This window comes from Copadichromis virginalis, linkage group LG5 (genome assembly GCF_057382275.1).
Source record: "Copadichromis virginalis isolate Kocher_CV1m ecotype Utaka linkage group LG5, C_Virginalis_male_GT1.1, whole genome shotgun sequence".
Taxonomy (NCBI): Eukaryota; Metazoa; Chordata; class Actinopteri; order Cichliformes; family Cichlidae; genus Copadichromis; species Copadichromis virginalis.
In genome coordinates this window covers 36,331,721-36,349,381 of record NC_140622.1, presented here as the reverse complement: position 1 = coordinate 36,349,381, position 17,661 = coordinate 36,331,721, and the positions used below count along the sequence as shown (strand labels likewise).

The following is a 17,661-nucleotide window of genomic DNA, read 5'->3' as shown; positions in this document are numbered from 1 at the left end:
GTCGGTGTGTATTTGTGTTGAATAATTCTAATCTCAATGTTGACAGTAATAACCCTGTTTATGATTTTTGCCATTCAAATGGCCCTAGCATTCATCTCCTTCCTCTGTAAGCTTATCATTGACAAGCCAATTTATAAATAAGATGGTAATAGGATCCATTGCTGGATAAACAACAGCACAAAATGTAGTATCCCCCCCCAAAAAAGCAGTCAGAGTAACAAACATGAACATGTTTTTAAAAGACATGGGTGGTCTGCTAAATCATGTGGGATTATAAGATGGAACAGAAGGGTCCTTTAATTTTTCAGATTCAATACACCCAGCTACCCTAGGCTAGTACGTAGCCCTGTTCTGGTTCTTAATAAAGTTGAGGAAAAATTTCTAGCTGGATTTGCTCCACTTTGAGTGAATGCATGTAGAGCATCTTCTGGGCAGCAATTGATATGTGGTTTGTTCACTGATGAACAGGGTTTCTCATTCCTTCCAAACATAGAAAGAATCACTGGCTGGCTGATGGCTTCCAAACGTGCCTGCCCTTTCCTAAAAAAGTTTCCAAGGACGTCTCCCAGATGGATCTCTTTAACAAACCATCTGGCACAGAGTTGTTAAACTCTGCTGTTTCAGCTACCTGGGGAAGGTTACCAGTAGCTACTGAGGAAAATGAATGTGCTATCATCATTCAGTTTTGGTTGAGCAATCAAGCCTTAATCTTTCAGAATGTTACAACCAAAAGTTAAATAAGAAAAATACTTGCCTGTTGCCAGTTTAGCCTCTCCATAGACTGCCATAGAATTTATAGATATAGATAAACATGCGACCTGATCATCAGTTTTGCATGCCAAAAGACAAAATCATTTAGTTTCTCATTTCATTGTAAACCTGTGGAAATTTGCTGCTTTCAAAATCCTTAATGTTAATATGCAATACTTGAACATTTAGTCATAAAATAAAATTTGCTATATGATTACTTACCTTAGAGTAGCACACCAATCCCTGCATCACACAACTGTAATAGTGATAATGTTTGTACATTTTCAAAACTGTATATTTTGAAATCAATGTGCAGTTTTTCTATTAACACTCACTGTGCTGAAGTTAATAAAGAGATCTGAGCTGTTTAAGTTACTCCTGAGCTGTTTCCCCCGGAGATTGGACACCCCCGGAGCAGTTGGTTTCCAATACCACGGACATTTCCTTGACCAACAGTCTGAGAAGGAATTATTTCCGGATGCTCCAAGCTTGCTACCGGGCAGCAGGAGAGCACGATTAGAAATTCCTTCTAAGCCAGCAGAAATAGGTTAAACCACCTGCTGGCCTTAGGAGCTTTTCTTCGGCTGGTGTTGCAATCTTCTTTCTTAAAGTTGTAAGGCCAGAGACATAGTAAATGTTATTGTTTCTTTTCCTTTTGGTCCTTTTGTTCTGAATGTTTCAAAGAGGCCATAAATCACACCCACAGCCACACAACACACTCTCTTTCATTTCCTCTTATATTCTCGGCCCTTTAATTTCTTCATGTCTTCCTTTCTGTCTCCTTTAGAACCCTGCTTTTACCCTCTCTGTCTCTGCTCTGTCAACTCTGCCTTTCTGTCAGCCTCTGTGCATGTTTCACAGCAGCCAAGGACCATGTCTGTTACCCCCTCCTACTCACCAATGTTTGTCTGAAGTATTAGGGGGTGTTGCCTCATTGGATAGAATTAATTGATTAATACTTTTATCCAATTAGTGTTCCCTCATGCAATTAATCAGCTGGCTGCGGTTAGGTCCGCTCCATCAGTTGGATGAAAGGCAGACAGATGCTTTGGGTTTGCTGTGTGATGAGCAGTGACCTTTCTTGCTTGCGTTCCCTTTCTCTCACTCCCCCTCTCTCTTTTTCTTACTCTCTCTTTCTTTCCTTCCTATTTTCCTTCCTATTTTTCACTTGTCTAGTTTCCTGTCTTTCTATCCCGTTTTCACCATTCTCCAGCAAATTGTTGGAATTCTTGCTGAACACAAGAATTACTAATAGAAAAATGTTCGTTGCAGATAATCCTAACAAAACCAAAACACTTATGGGTTTTGTAGTTCAAAAACACAGAGTTAAACAAAGATAAATTAAACAAAAAAGCGGTGCTATAGGATTTGTTCTTTATTTATTATTTGTACATTGATTTAATATTGATTGTAAAGAGCTATGAAAAATTGACACCAATAATCCACAACAGGTCAAGTAAGGGAAAAAAATCCAACTAAAATAATAATAATATTAATAATGATAATCATCATCATCATTTTGCTGGTTAGTCAATCCTTAAATCTATCAAATAGAAACTATTTCCATACTGAGGCCATGACAACAGTGTCTTTTCTGTTTTACAGGTTCCCTCTTTTCCTGCCTTCAATCCATGATGGAGCTGTCATAATGGCTGAAAAAACACTGTAGGACCTTTTGAAGAATGAACTTTCCAAACCAATGGATTGTTTTGAAGGGCAAAGCTGTCAGAGACCAAACATTATCACCAACAGTAAAATCCTTTGGCCTTTCGTCAGTTCAAGGTTTCTGCTTCAGAAGGTAAAGCCAGCTGTGACTTTTCTAGGAGCTGAACTACTGAAGAGTTTTCTCTTCAGCAAAGTTTAATCAAGTCATTTTTTGGCAGCTTAGTATCAAACCACCTGAAACACACACCAGCTACTGGAGGTGAAGAAGAAGTGAAATGGAAGCACTGCGAGCAGTAATCGATACGAAGTCAAAAATGGATGGAAGCTATCACTCTCAGTCTTCATAGGCATGCTTTTCAATGTCATTCTATGCTTGGCCCCCCTAATTCCTTCAATGATCAGTGAGCCTGTCTAGCAAAGCCTGTTTTTCTTGCTTTCAAAAACCTTGAATAACATTTTCCAAAGTCAATTTGTCCAGCTACTTTCGGTCACATAAACAACATATTAAGAAAAACAAACAATAAAAAAGACCCTATAAGTTGGAGTAAACACTACGAAGAATCAGAATTACTGACAATGTCACAGTGCAAACAGTTACTCTGCAGGTGGTACAACTCCTATATGCTCTCTGACCTGCCCTGTGTTTGGCAGATAACTTCAGATTGATTTCTGATCCCATGGATTAACTTTCAAGCTCTTTCACAAAGACCTTTAAGCGTGTCCTTTTGGAGTTTTATTTCAGATAAAACTACAACAGAAAACCTTCTCTTGTTTGCATGAATCTTTTAAATTACATGTAGACACAGGAAGGATTGTTTTTCTTTTTTTTTTTAAATCAAAATGGCTCCTTCATGGACATCAGGAGTTTGGACACTACTGGCAGCACTAACTCTACTTAGCTGCAATATTTTTACCTGGTGTGAAGCCTCAAGGACTAGTGGCACAACAACTTCAGGAGAAAGAGACCAAGAGCAAGGACCCTCATCACTTGAACGTGTAAAGAGAGGATGGGTGTGGAACCAGTTCTTTGTCGTGGAGGAGTATACAGGAACAGAGCCTCTATATGTAGGAAAGGTAAGACATTATGACTCATTACATAAATATATGAAAAACCTTGTGAACAGGTGTCAATTCCTTGAACTGTTGGTAGTGAAAAGAAAAAGAAAAGAATGTCTCAGCATGCAGTTAAGATATGGGTAAAACATTTCAGGTAAAATAAAGTATAATACTCTGGATAATGTTCAGGAAAGCTTTAGTGATGTACTGTGGAGGGAGATTAATATGTTGGCAAGCTATGTTGAGGTTAAAGTCAGAGTTTCATAAAGGTAGCTCTCATTTTACCTAGCTAAATCACCATGGTAACATATGCTATATGCAACCTATTCAAGCGAGCACAAAATTGTCATGGTTTCTTTTTAATTTAAAATAAGCTGTAATTCTAATATAGATTATCTGCTTAAGGAAGATGCATTACATATGCAACCATACCTAACTGAATGAAAGTTACAGCTGTAAAGTTACAGCAGTAAGAAACTTTGTAAAGGGCCTAAACTACTGTCTCGCTGGAATTGCAGCTAATAGAACTCAGAAACATTAAAAAACAGATAAGTTCTATTTCTAAGAACAAATAAAATGTATTATGTATTGAACTTTTCCCAAACTAAACTGATCTTCTTATCTCCTTTATTAGGCTGTGAGAGAATGTCAGACCTGAACACACTGATTAACATTTAAATAATTTAAATATTTAAACTATAGAGATGAACATGCAGCAGCTGATATGTTAGGAAAAAATTAAACATCTTCTGCAAGAATATTCTCTTATCTTTGGATCACCAGTGCTGCATTTTACTGTTATCCTTTTTATACTCTTTAGTGAACTTTATCACCAATTCTTATGATAATGTTACGAGTGTCTGGAGTTGGTGACAAACTTTTAGTGCTGAAGAAGAGTCAAATGAGGCATCAAATCCCCCCTTTTGTGAGTGTGCATAGAAAGTGATGCCGAAAGTCTGACTTAACAAAGAAAGTCGATAACCTCTGACACCTGTTTCTCTAAGTAAGGTTTCAAGATTTTATCAAGACAAAAAAAAAAATACTTGCCAACTTCCTTTGCAGTATACACTTCCCAATTTGTTGTTAAAATACTCCAGATGCCTTATGTTATCAGGATGAAAGCATTATTTCTAAGAACCTCTCTCAATCACATAAGACTTTTTAATGAGCAATTCAGATCAGTTCCTATAACCAAATGCTTTTGTTGTCCTTGTGAAACAGGGTAAATAAAGTGGCCAAACATAGATATACAGCAAAACAAACAGGCTTTCAAGGGCAGACATGCACTTATATATGAATTTGCTGTTTGAGGAGCTTAACACATAGTTACTCACCTACGTTATTTTACATGATAATTTATGTGACACCAGCATATCTCCTTTAAAATACTATACTCTACTAAAGCCGTTAAAAGGTATACATATTTTATAGAATAATACATGTTCAATCTAGAGTATACTGTAGACTATTTTGCTGTAATATTTGTGAAAACAAAATAATCAAATGTAACCCCTTCAGCTCACACAGCCATCAGAAAGGCAGTAGCTGGAATCACTGTCAGATCCTTACTCAGTTACTTTAAGTAGACCATGATCGTTGAGTGTTACCATAAGAATTCAAGAGAAGCATTCTCATTGGGCTCGGAAATCAGCTGACAGTTCCTGCAAGCATCCCTATCCTGCCCGAACCTTTACACACAATTGTACATACAGAAAAAAGTACACACAAATGACATTTGTAGATTTAAACTAAATATACTGTTTAGGCATCTATGTGTTTGCATTAACTGTCAACTCCTGATAAAAATCTGCATATTTATTCAATTTACATAAAAGAGAAAATGATTTTAGTTCAGGATAAAAGTGTGATTTGGTCAAAGTCAAAGCTCAACTACATTAAAAGCATTTTTGAACGGTCTAATTATGCACCTCTTCTAATCAGTAACCACAAATGCTTCCCTCTGCTCTTTGGCATTTGCTTTGTAAGACAAAGATGCAAAGTGGCCAGAATTGTTGCCAAAATGCATCACTTGAAGCCACTGAATTACTAAACCGACACTAGCACTAAAACCTTGCTTCCAATCAACAGCCATTTCATTGTAGTTGCATTTACTTGTCTTCTTTTTAACCTGCATAAAATTACCGAGTTCTTGAGATCAAGACCCTGACATTTTGAATGAGGAGCAAGAAATTAAATCCAAGTGGTTTGCTGCTAAGAACTACCTCTGAACAAACTCTAAACAATAATTTCAGCTTTTCTGTAACGCAAACACTGTGGCTATTCAAAACAAAAGTGCTGGACAGACGTGTATGGATTTTCCAATATAATGTAGGAAATATTTTCTTTAATGTTGACTTAAGGTAGGCATATACCTCCCACATGACTCATGCTACTGAAAGGAAGGCACCATTTTTAAAGAACATGAATACTTTGAGCTGTCAGGAGCTTTTTGGCTCCTGTGCAATGTAAGAGTCACTGTGGCTTCCAGACTTCTTTCAGTTCTTGAGCCAGTCTCTCTGAAAACCGTAGCCCACTGGCATAAAATTGAGTACTTCGATCTCATGCTCCACATAAAAAGCTTTCAGAGATTAGTCTTCAAAGCCAATTTTGCTCAGAAGGTCTCGAACTACAATATTTTTCTTTTCCTCACAGTGTACCAAGTGAATGGAAAAAAAGTCATAGATTACTCAATTACACTTACTTAGTTATAAGTCAAAACAATTACAAATGATTTAGTTGATACTGAATTACTAATTTGTATCACTTTTTTAAAGCTGACTAAAGTCCTTATTAAACTAAAAAAAAAAAAAAAAAAAAGCAAAAAAAAGCAAGGAACTATCTTACCCACCTGTCTTCAAGACATCTAAATCTGATGTTTTTGTCTTATTTTCTGTTCACTAAAAAGTTCCTGCTCTGGGGCTAGTACTGTCTGATCACCTTGGGAAAAAGCACAAAGACACTCACTTGTCAAACACTAGCCTGTCTGCTACAGTTTGCCTACAACATGTACAAATTCTCACGTTATGCAAAAAAGTATATTAAAAAATCTTTTATATATTTAATTGTAATGAGCAACTATACCAAAAATAACTAACAATAAATGCTTTGCAAGTACAGTGTAGTTAAAGACAACTTTAAAGACAGTTTAATATTGTTCTTTAATACTCCTTAATACATTGTTAGCCAATTTGTTAAATCATAAATGAAGCCATAAAAATTCTGTGTTTTTTTCTGTCTTTGGTGTTTGTTAACAAAGCCTCTGTACTTAGTGATGACAGCCTCAGCAATGCCCTTCCTTTTGATGTTGAGGACAATGTCTTCACACCAGAAATGTGATCAGTGAATGACATTTTGTAATGTAATCATAGTTAATGGGTATATGTCAAATGAAATCAGTTTGTTATCATGTCAGTAGCAAGTGTGCATTTATTAATATTTTCACTTTTTTTTCCATTTCGTCTCATTCACATCCCATTCATCAGCTGTTGCTCATATGATCCTCAGTGACTTGATGAGAGTGGACACCGCGTATGATTCGATTGCTTTACGTAGGACGTGATATGAAAAGACAGAACATTAAAGCAGACAGAATGAGACACGGTGATGCATCAATCATGAAATCCCCTTGTTTCTAATCAGTTAGACATGGCAATTGACCAGCTAATATTGCATCTGCATATATTGATCTCTCTTTTCTTACAAATGAATGGAGATGTTCTTTGTACCAGAGCCTGGTCTTACAGAATAATTATCCTTTGATCAGTATTTTTCTGCAATTGTGAATGTGATGAATTCCTGCTGGCAAAACCAATGCAATCCAAACAATGCAACAGGCAGCACTGTCTGTCTGCTGGTAGAGCAAGAGACAGAATAAAGCTGAGTGACATATGAGAAAAGGAAGGAAGCGAGAGGAAGGCTTCAAAGGGAGACTGGAAAACAAGAGCCTTCATACACTGACTGGTGATTCATTAAAAGGACAGGGTGCCAGGGAAGACAGTGAGCTGATATAAAGGAGCTTAAGGGAAGAGCTTGAGGGAATGATGCAGCAGGAGGGAGAAAAGAGATGATTTTATTAATAAAATTATCAAGTTATTGCATTTCATGTCACAAGGGCAGCGGCCAGTGCTATTTATGGCGTGCGTAAGTGTGGATGTGATTGTCTGGGTGTTAATACATGCTCAAACACAAAGTACCCTGGCTGGATTTTTGGTATCGAAACTATAATTTAAGCTATGAAGGATTAGAGCCAAGCATTGGCCCTCTGCATTGTATAATTGTGCATCTTGCTTTGCCCCGACACAGCAAAGTTGACAAATTTGCTTTTTTTTCCACACTGTGGTTACTGCCAGTGAAGTCACTTTTCTAGTAAGATGGTCACTTACATGCAGTTGATCTGGAAGATTTTATCTGTGTATTTAGATAAATACCAGTTGTGTACTTTAATGATCTAAAACGCATGCATTTTCCTAGCTCTTTTTCAAAGCTCTGTGCGGTGATAAAAGGAAGGGAACTTGGGGAAAGAGAATTGCTGTAGAGCACAGGTAATCCTAAATGGCTGTTGTTAAAGGAAGTTGACAGGGGAAATGATACATTCTTCATCTACTCTGGGTTTTTCTTGGTAGTTTTTTTCTCTTCTATATTGACAAATGCTGTCAGAAGTAAATCCATTGTGAGGGTGAATGTGTACGAGGTGGACAATTTCTGCAGCGTGTGCACACATTCTATGCTCACTATAGTAACGTGTACAGTTTCAGTGTTGTCTTTATGTCTTTTCAATTTTCTCTGAACTTTGGGTCTATATCTGAGATGAGTTTTTGCATACTGTCTCAGCAAAAGTGATAAAGTGGTTGTTACAGTCCATGTCACACTTCAAGGTGCTTCTTATCCCGTTTTAATTCTTAACCCCAATTAAACAAATTGGCTTTTTTAAAATAAATATTTTTCTCATACATCATTTGTCTTTCTGAAAATTATTAATTTGATTTATGGTGTATCAAATTCTGTGTCTGATTTTGGTTGCAGCAGGTTTGTTGGACATAAAGTAAAATCCATTTAAATGGTAAAAAGCAAAAGAGGCTTTTGCTTTTTTTTGATTTATCTGTTTTCTGATATTTTGTAATAATCAGAAATGTGTTTGAATAAAACACTGAGTTTTTTAAGTGAGTTTGTTTAAGCTTTAAGTGTTATCAAAACATTCTTGAACGATAACAAAAAATCATTTTAATTCATTTATTTGTTTATTTTATTTAATTAGATGATTTTCTTTTACTACTGAACAATCCCCTCACTAGTGTCTGCTTTACCACTGCCTTAGCTTGCATTTAGAGAGATTACAACTCAATGGTCTTTGAAATCCATCTATAAGATAAGAAAGTCATTGGAGAGACAGCTGATTATATTTCTTCTCTTTTGCTGTAACCTTTCTCTTGGACACATGCATATATACATACCAGGTTTATGTCACTTATCTGGTTTATTTATTTATTTTTAAATAAGGTCCTAAATTGTCTGTGTAGGTTCTCAGTCATCCAGGTCACGGTAATCTAAGGCACTTGAAAAGAAAAATGTCTGGACTTCCTTAAGTTTCTAGAAGATGTTTCACCTCTCATCCAAGAAGCTTCTTCACTTCTAAGAGCAATTGGTGGAGAGTCCCAGGTATTTAAGCCCTATGGGAGTTGCCCCTTAAAAGGACCGTTGACGCACTATTGACCATGTGCCACATCACATGAGCTAAGGTGTGAAAAAGGGTGTGGGTCATTATCAGGAGAGGTTTCGGGTAAAACCTTGCCATACTCTAGCATGTGACTATTGAGATCAAATCATGCAAGAAGTAAGTTGGCGTTAAGGCGCCTGGGAAGGGATCTCAAAACTAGATTATAGGTGGTAGACAGTTGGTGTTGTTAGCCACCCCTTCTGTTCATAGATGGTCATTCACAATGGACAAAGATGGCTTCTTTCACATCTCTTTCAAACCATCTGTCTTCTCCATCCAAAACGTGAACATTGATCGAAAGGTCCTAAATTATATTAACACATTATGACAATGTTTTCTCTTTGATGTCTAGATATTCATTCTCTGTTTCTGTCTAAGCTTCTGCAGGTTTGCCTCCGTAACTGTAATTCAGAACATCACTTTTACATTTTAACTTCTTTCTGCGACTTTTTTCTTCCTTTTTCCTAGTCCACTGTGCTACTATTTTCTATCCATTCTCATCGCAGGTTCTGTCCTTGGTATGTATCCTTCCTTCCCCATAGCTATCCCCACCTAGACTGTCTCTGATACCTTGTCACCTTCTTAACACTTTGAAGCTTTTAAGATCAGAAGCTTTACAAGCTGTAGTGAAATGTGGCATGCCTAGTCCAGATTACACAGACTTAAATATAAGACAATTTGCTTCGTCTTTGAAATCTTCAATAAACTAAAGCTTCAGTGCAGCTCACATTTTTCTATCTTCACTGTAATGAAAATGCTACTCCATGTCTATTCTATTCTATTCTATTCTATTCTATTCTATTTTGCTACTTAAAATATGGTTTGGAGACAGTGACACTGACAAAAAGACAGAAGACCAAGTTGTAGTTGGAAGAGCTGACGATTTTCATTGGGAGTGACCAGGAGAGACAAGATTAGGAACGTATATATCAGAGGAAATGGTAAATTGACTGATTCTTATATAGCGCTTTTCTACTCTCCTCGAGCACTCAAGGCACATTTTAATATGCCACATTCACCCACTCATACAAACACTTTTTTCTATGCTGAAGTGCTTTCTATCGAACATTCACATACATTTATACTTCGATGGATGCATCAGAGAGATTAGGGTTAGTATCTTCCCCAAGGATATTTGGCATGCAGACTGGTACAGCCAGACCTTTAACCTTCCTATTCTTAGATGATGTGCTCTACCTCCTGAGCTACAGCCAGGAACAGCTATAGGTTGACCATTTTGGAGATGAAATTAGAGAAACAAGGCTGAGATGGTTTGGAGGTATGGGGGAGGGATAGTAGACAAAGGATCTTGAGTACACAGCTGTCACTCAGAAAGAAAAGAAGAAGACCACACAGAAGATTTATGGATGTAGTGAAGGAGGACATGCAAAAGGTTGGCTTGACAAATGAAGATGTTAGGGATAGGAGATTGAAGCAGATGATCTGCTGTGACTCTTAAAGGGGCCGACCAAAAGAAGAAGAAATAAAAGGGGTCGCCACAGCGTGTAGTTTTTTTTTTTACACATTATTTTTATTGACAGTCCTGTATATTTTTTACAAAACATTCAGACCCCCAACAAGCACAGAGCAGGCTAGCACAGGCTAGCAAACAAAAAAAAGACATATCCCTTTGTGGTACAATCAGATTAAATAGGTGAATTACAGCAATGAAACATGGTACCAGAAATTATAATATTTTTCCATTTAAGTAAAGGTCCCATTTTTTCCAGTATTTCTCAAATTTATCGGCAGCCAGTCTTAGTGAAAAAGTCAGTCTCTCCATTGTGTAAATTTCCTTGATAATGCCTATCCAGTCCAAGAATGACGGTGGATCAGCGTTTAGCCATTTGCAAGTTATGGCTTTCTTTGCACCAGCCAATAATATCAATAAAAGATATTTGTCTGAATTCCTCAGTCCTTGTGGCAAATCACATAGATAAAACACAGTGAAATCAGGGGCCAAGTTCAAGCCCATCATGGTATTGACTTCTTTGATCACTACTAGCCAATAGGGGACAATCTTAGCACATTCCCAAAAAATATGAAAATGTCCTGCAGATACACCTCCACAGTTCCTCCAACACTGAGTCTTGTCGGGGTATTTACTTTGTTTACTCTTAGCATTAGGCGTGACAAAAAAACGCACAGCCTTACATATATTGAACCAGTTGTCGTCATGTATTATTATTTCAGCCTCTTTTTCCCATCTAGCTTTGATATACGTTGTGTCATTATTCCTACATGTGTGTAAACATTTGTATAATCTGGATATCTGTTTCTTTGGTGCATTCCCCTTACAAGAGTCAAGGAAGATTTTAACCAAGCCCGTGTCCTCCTCTTCTAGGAATTTTATGTTTCAAGGTTCAAGGTTCTTTATTTGTCACATGCATAGTTATACAAGTATAAGACACAGTGAAATGTAGCCTGACACGCTCCTTGACATGTGCAAAAATGGGGGGGGGGGGCACTGTCGAGCCTAGGCGGAGTAGTTGAACGCAGATTCACTGAGCGCTCAACACAGACAGCATCGTCAGAAGGAAAGTTGATAAAATAAATAAAAAATTTTGTATTGTTCGATACATATGCGTACCGAACCGAAAGCACTGTATCGAACGGTTCAATATCGATACGAATATCATTGCACCCCTAATATAGATATATATATATATATATATATATAATCGTAATGGTGCCTCAGCTGGAGGTATCTAAAGAAATCCTGTCTTTCCAAGTAAGAACTTCTCTGGAGTTGCTGGTAGTCTTTTAGTACATTTTTATCTGTAATCTTCCAGTAGCCTGTTATACCCTTATGTGACCACTGTATAAATCTCTTATCCATGTTTGCAGGTGCAAAATCCGAATCATAAGCAGGCCATCGTAACGTCCGGGCACTTTTTTTAGTTTTCTCATATTTGAGTATCCTATGCCATATTTCTATGGGCACTTTCTTTAGTGCCGGGAGCAGGTCTGCATCTATATGTCTTTTAATGAGTGGTTGATCTCCAAGCAGTGATTGAAGTGGGGTCTCACAGTAGGATTGATATATCTCCTTCCATTTAGCCTTACACATTAGATCACACCACCCAATCATCACTTGTAACTGTGCAGCCCTATAATAGTCCTCAAGACACGGCAGAGCGAGTCCACCTTTGTCCATTTGCAGTTGTAACGTCTGAAATTTTATTCTTGGTTTTTGTTTGGCCCAAATAAAATTAGAGATCATCCTATTCCAATCGTTAAATTGCTTGGAGGGTAGGTGTATAGGCAGCGCCTTGAACAAATAGAGAAGCTTTGGCAAAAGATTCATTTTTATTATATCTATCCGATTATGCATATTCATTGGCAATAAATACCAGCGCTGTAGGTCTGCCTTAATTTCTGATGTCAGTGGGACATAATTGCATTCGTAGAGGTCGGATAGATCCGTGGGTATATGGATTCCTAGATATTTTATAGAGGTGTTACTCCAGTTAAACTTGGCTATCTTTTGAATGTCTTGTGATGGGCGGTAATTATATAAGAGAATCTGAGTTTTCTGTAAATTTAATTTATATCCGGAATATATGCCAAATTTTTTCAATAATGAAAAAAGATTAGGCAGACTGATTTCCGGGTTAGTTAGCGTTATGAGAACATCGTCAGCATACAGACCATCTTTATACATTATATTGTTAATTAGTACACCTCTAATGTCTTTAGATTCCCTGATAGCTTGCGCCAGGGGCTCAATGAATAGCGCAAAGATAGTGGCACTGAGATGGCATCCATGACGGCAGCCTCTTTCTAGTTGTAGTGTATCTGTTAAATCACCATTAATTTTAATCCTGGCAGTGGGTGAGTTATATAGAGACTGTAAGCATCTGATGATTTGGCTGTTAAAACCGAATCTCTCTAAGGCCAAATAAAGATAATTCCAGCACACAGAGTCAAACGCCTTTTCAGCATCAAGACTAACAGCTACTGATTCGATATTTTTCATTTTATTTATTAGATGGAGAGCCCGCCTCACATTATCATGAGTTTGCCTATTTCGAACAAAACCTGTTTGATCTGTATCCATTAGTTCTGAAGTTATAAATTCCAACTGTTTAGCTAATATTGTTGCAAATATCCTACAGTCGATATTCAAGACTGATACGGGTCTATAGGAACCACATTCCGTTCTATTTTTACCCGGTTTGGGAATTGCTGAAATAACTGCTCGTTTCCAGGATGGTGGTATCTCACCCCCTGTAAGCACATGGTTAAAGCAATCCCTCAGCAGAGGGGTTACTAGATCTCTGAAATGTTTATACCACTCTGCCGGGTAGCCATCCTCACCGGCCATCTTATTACCTTTCAATTTTGAAATGGCCTTGTTAATCTCCTCCGCAGTTATTGTTTGTGTTAATCTTTTATTTTGTTCTGTTCCTATCGACGGTAAATCAAGTGAAGAAAGAAATACATTAACAGAGGGCACATCTATCCTGTGTGGTTCTGCGTACAGTCGGGTATAATAGGTCAGAAAAGATTCTTTTATGCTTTTCATGTCATGACATATCTTATCATTTGCTGGGTTTTTAATTTTCTGAATAAATCTGTCAGCCTGCTGTTTCCGTATCCTCCAAGCAAGGAGTCTCTTAGATTTGGGACCATTTTCATAATAATTCTGCTTAATGAATTTAGCCCTTTTTTCTATTTGGTCATCATATAACCTATTTAATATCTGTTGTATTTCTTTAATTTGTGATAACGTGTCATCATTGTTACTTTTCATATGTTCTGATTCTAGGTGTTTCAGTAGTAAGGTCTTTTAGATACTTCTGTTTTTCCTTTTTTTGTATGAGGTCCACAAAATTAGCTTCCCTCTAAGAACTGCCTTCGCTGCATCCCATAAAATACTAGGAGAAACATCACCATTGTTATTGTAGTCCATGTATTCCTTAAATTCTTATTTTACAAACTTTTCAAATTCTACATCATTTAGTAGACTAGTATTAAGCCTCCATAAAGTCTCTTTGCGATCTGAATCCAAATGGAGTGTCAGGTACACCCCTGCATGGTCCGAAATATCTCTCACCCTTATATCACAATTTATAATTCTATGCTTATCAAAGTGTGACATAAAAAAAATAGTCCAGTCTTGAATACATATGGTGGGAATGTAAAAAAAAAGTATATTTCTTTTCCAGTGAGTGTGCATCCCTCCACACGTCAACCAACCCCAATTCCTTAAGCATTCTTTTAACATATACTGCTTCTGGTTGTAACAATTTAGTTTTGCTGGACGTGTCCAGAAACGGATTCAAGTGAATATTCCAATCTCCACCGCATATTAATATGCCTGATGTTTCTGTTGCAATTAATTCCGAAAGGGTCCTGATTACATGTTTATCAGTCCCTGGTGGTCTGTACACGTTAAACAATGTAACTTCCTTGTGATCTATGTACCCTTTAACCAGTATATAACGCCCCTCCTTATCTCTGATTTGTGAGGAAAGTTGGAAATGTACTTTGTCACACAATAAGATGGCCACTCCTCTAGAATGTTTTTTTATATGCAAGGAATAATACACATTTTTAAACCCCATTTTACACAATTTTTTGTGCTCGATGGCAAAAAGATGTGTTTCTTGCCAGTAAATTATATCTTGTTTTTCTCGCTTCATTTTAGCAAGAGCTTTGTTTCTTTTAATGGGGTTATGTAAACCATTAACATTAACTGTAATTACCTTATATTGTTGTCTGATCTCCATCAGCAAAAGGAAAATACACAATACCTGTAAATCTGTGCTCTGTGCTCTGAAAAGAAAAGGGGGTCTACAGAACAAAGGAACAACGTACCTGAACAAATAACATATATGACTTCCAATTATGAAGTGTACGTCCAACTTCAAAACAAAGAGGAGAGTCCCTAAAGTCCCAGAGAGCCCCTCGTAGTGCTGCTTGGTGAGCTCCGCTCATCATAGCAGCGCTCTTGGAGAAAGCTGTTAGCATCCCAAACTGCGGTCAAACCTATCACTCTTATTTTACACAGGAAAACTGCAGTCTTAAGTGCGGAAAATTTTTTTTTAGGTTTTACTATCCATGCACTTGAATCTCTGGAGCTTTTCCTGGATGTATTTCAGGGCGATTGTGGCTCAAGAGTTAGGTGTTTGTCTTGTAATTGGAAGGTTGCTGTTTCGAGCCCCGGCTCGGACAGTCTCGGTCATTGTGTCCTTGGGCAAGACACTTCACCTACCGCCTACTGGTGATGGCCAGAGGGGCCGATGGCGCAATATGGCAGCCTCGCCTCTGTCTGTCTGCCCCAGGGCAGCTGTGGCTACAACTGTAGCTTGCCTCCACTAGTGTATGAATGTGAGAGTGAATGAATAGTGGAATTGTAAAGCGCTTTGAGGGGTCCGAAAAGCGCTATATAAATGCAATCCATTATTATTATTATTATTATTTCATCCGTTCCTCCCGGGTCCGCCGCGGCGCTCCGCTTGCGCTTTCCCATCAACTTCCTCTTCTCCAGGTCGTCGGCTGCGTCTTGCGCGTTGTTGTAAATCACGGGCCCGTTTTCATAAAACACACGCAGTCTCGACGGATACAGTGTTTGGAAGCGGAGCCCCTTCTCTTTTAAAATCCTCCTGATCGTGTTGTATGCTATGCGTTTCGCTAAAATGTCACTAGGATAGTCTTGGTCGAAATACACACGTCTGCCCTTCAGCAGTATTTCTTTTTTGGTCCACGCAGACCGGAGAACCAAGTCCTTGGTGTTGTATTCCAAAAAATGAATCACGACGGACCTGGGGTTGGAGCCCGGAGGTGGCTTGGGGCCGAGTGAGCGGTGGCACCGCTGTATGCCCAGATTGATGTCGGGGAGGGACAGTTCATTCTTTATAAAATTTTCCATGAATTCGAGCATGTTGTCCCCTTCTTCACCCTCTGGTATCCCGTGAACACGTATGTTATTCCTGCGAGACCGGGCTTCCAGGTCGGACAGACGTGTCTGGAGGTCTTCTTGTAACTGGAGAGTATGGCCGAGCCCATCTTTAAGGTCGACTGTGACCTCCTCAACCTCGGTTACTCTCTGTTCGACCTCCTCGATCCTGCTTCTTACCTCTTTCATGTCCGTGACAATTTCGTTGAACCGTTGCCCCACTTCTTTCCTAAACTCCGACATTTCTGTTTTCACAAGTCCAGTTTTTTCCGCTATTTCACTTTTTAAATTATCCTGGACTTTTTTAAGCTCAGCAAGAATGCTAGCTTCAATTGCCTCCATAGCTCCGAGTAGCTATAGCTTGCTAGCACCGTCAACTTCTTTCGGTGAAAAAACTCCTTCCTCCGCACTTTCTTGCCGAATTCCTCTTGTCTTTCTCTTGTTACCCCCTGGCATACTACTATGAATATTCTTAGTTGTGTTATAATATGTCAGTTTTCAAGGGGTAACCGCCCGGGAGCTGAAAGATTATGCTGCAACCAGCTTCCCCACCATCCGGAAGTCCCCAGTTTCACATGTTTGATCTGGTAGATTTGTACACCAGATGCCCCTCCAACCTCATAAAAACTTAAAATAGCTGACTAAATGTGAAGGAAACTTTCAGTCACTGCATGTGAGTCATATGTCATCCCCTTCAGTAGGTTAGCCTATAGTGACAGCTAGACACTTTGTTATGACCTAAAGGTGAGTCTGACAAGACATCAACAACCTCACTGTCCTCTTAGTCAACCCACAGGCCTGCACTGTAAATCCTAAAGCATGGCTGACTCTTGCTAGCATCAAGTTTAGCATAAAGCCAGAAACCAAATTAATACTGTTTAGCTGCAGTGATAGGATGATATATTTTTTAGTAAGTTTATAGAAAGGGTTCAGATAATTGGTATTGTAGTTTATATCCCTACATTATATTTACTTTGGAAATTTGGTCATTGTGTAATGACCAATAATCCTTCTTTTACATTTTTTAAAGGAACCTAATATTTTGACATGAACAAAGTGTTATTAATAAAAAAAAAAACTCCAATCCCACTTTTGACGGCTGTAAATTTCCTGATTAATTGAATAATCAGACCGATCATGTCTTGAAGACCTCATATTGCCCCAATAGAGCACTTTGCTCTACACTGCAGGCTTACTTGTGGTTCCATTCTTCCAGTAGAATGGGAGAGTGTTTAGCTTAGAGGCGCCTCTCTTTTGTGGAACGAGCTCCCAGGTTGGATTCAGGAGAGAGTAACCTTTTCTACTTTTAAGATTAGCTTAATTCCTTTTTGAAAAACCATATTGTTATGGCTGTATCAGGTGATCCTGAGTCCCCACTTAGTTATGGGAGCTTCCGATGATGAGTGTCTTCTTTGCTCAAGTTTTTTCATTCACTCATGTTTATGCACCAATCATTAATTTAATCATTAGTTATTATTAATTTTTTGCTCTCTTCCACAGTATGTCTTTTGTCCTGTCATCCTCCCCTCACCCCAACTGGTCATGGCAGATGGCTGTCCCTCCCTGAGCATGG

At 38.2% G+C, this 17,661-nt stretch overlaps 1 protein-coding gene and 1 long non-coding RNA gene across 2 annotated transcripts in view; both read left to right on the top strand.

Annotated features, from left to right (window-relative positions):
• Positions 1–2,671, top strand: part of LOC146710246 (uncharacterized) — a 95,765-nt gene extending 93,094 nt beyond the window's left edge. The window contains exon 3 of the long non-coding RNA XR_014920571.1: positions 2,356–2,671. This is a non-coding gene — a long non-coding RNA (uncharacterized LOC146710246). The remainder of the gene's footprint in view (positions 1–2,355) is intronic.
• Positions 2,672–2,696: 25 nt separating this feature from the next.
• Positions 2,697–17,661, top strand: part of cdh22 (cadherin 22) — a 97,614-nt gene continuing 82,649 nt past the window's right edge. The window contains exon 1 of the mRNA XM_085457605.1: positions 2,697–3,489. Coding sequence (XP_085313731.1) covers positions 3,256–3,489 — 234 coding nt within the window. The 5' untranslated portion in view covers positions 2,697–3,255. The remainder of the gene's footprint in view (positions 3,490–17,661) is intronic.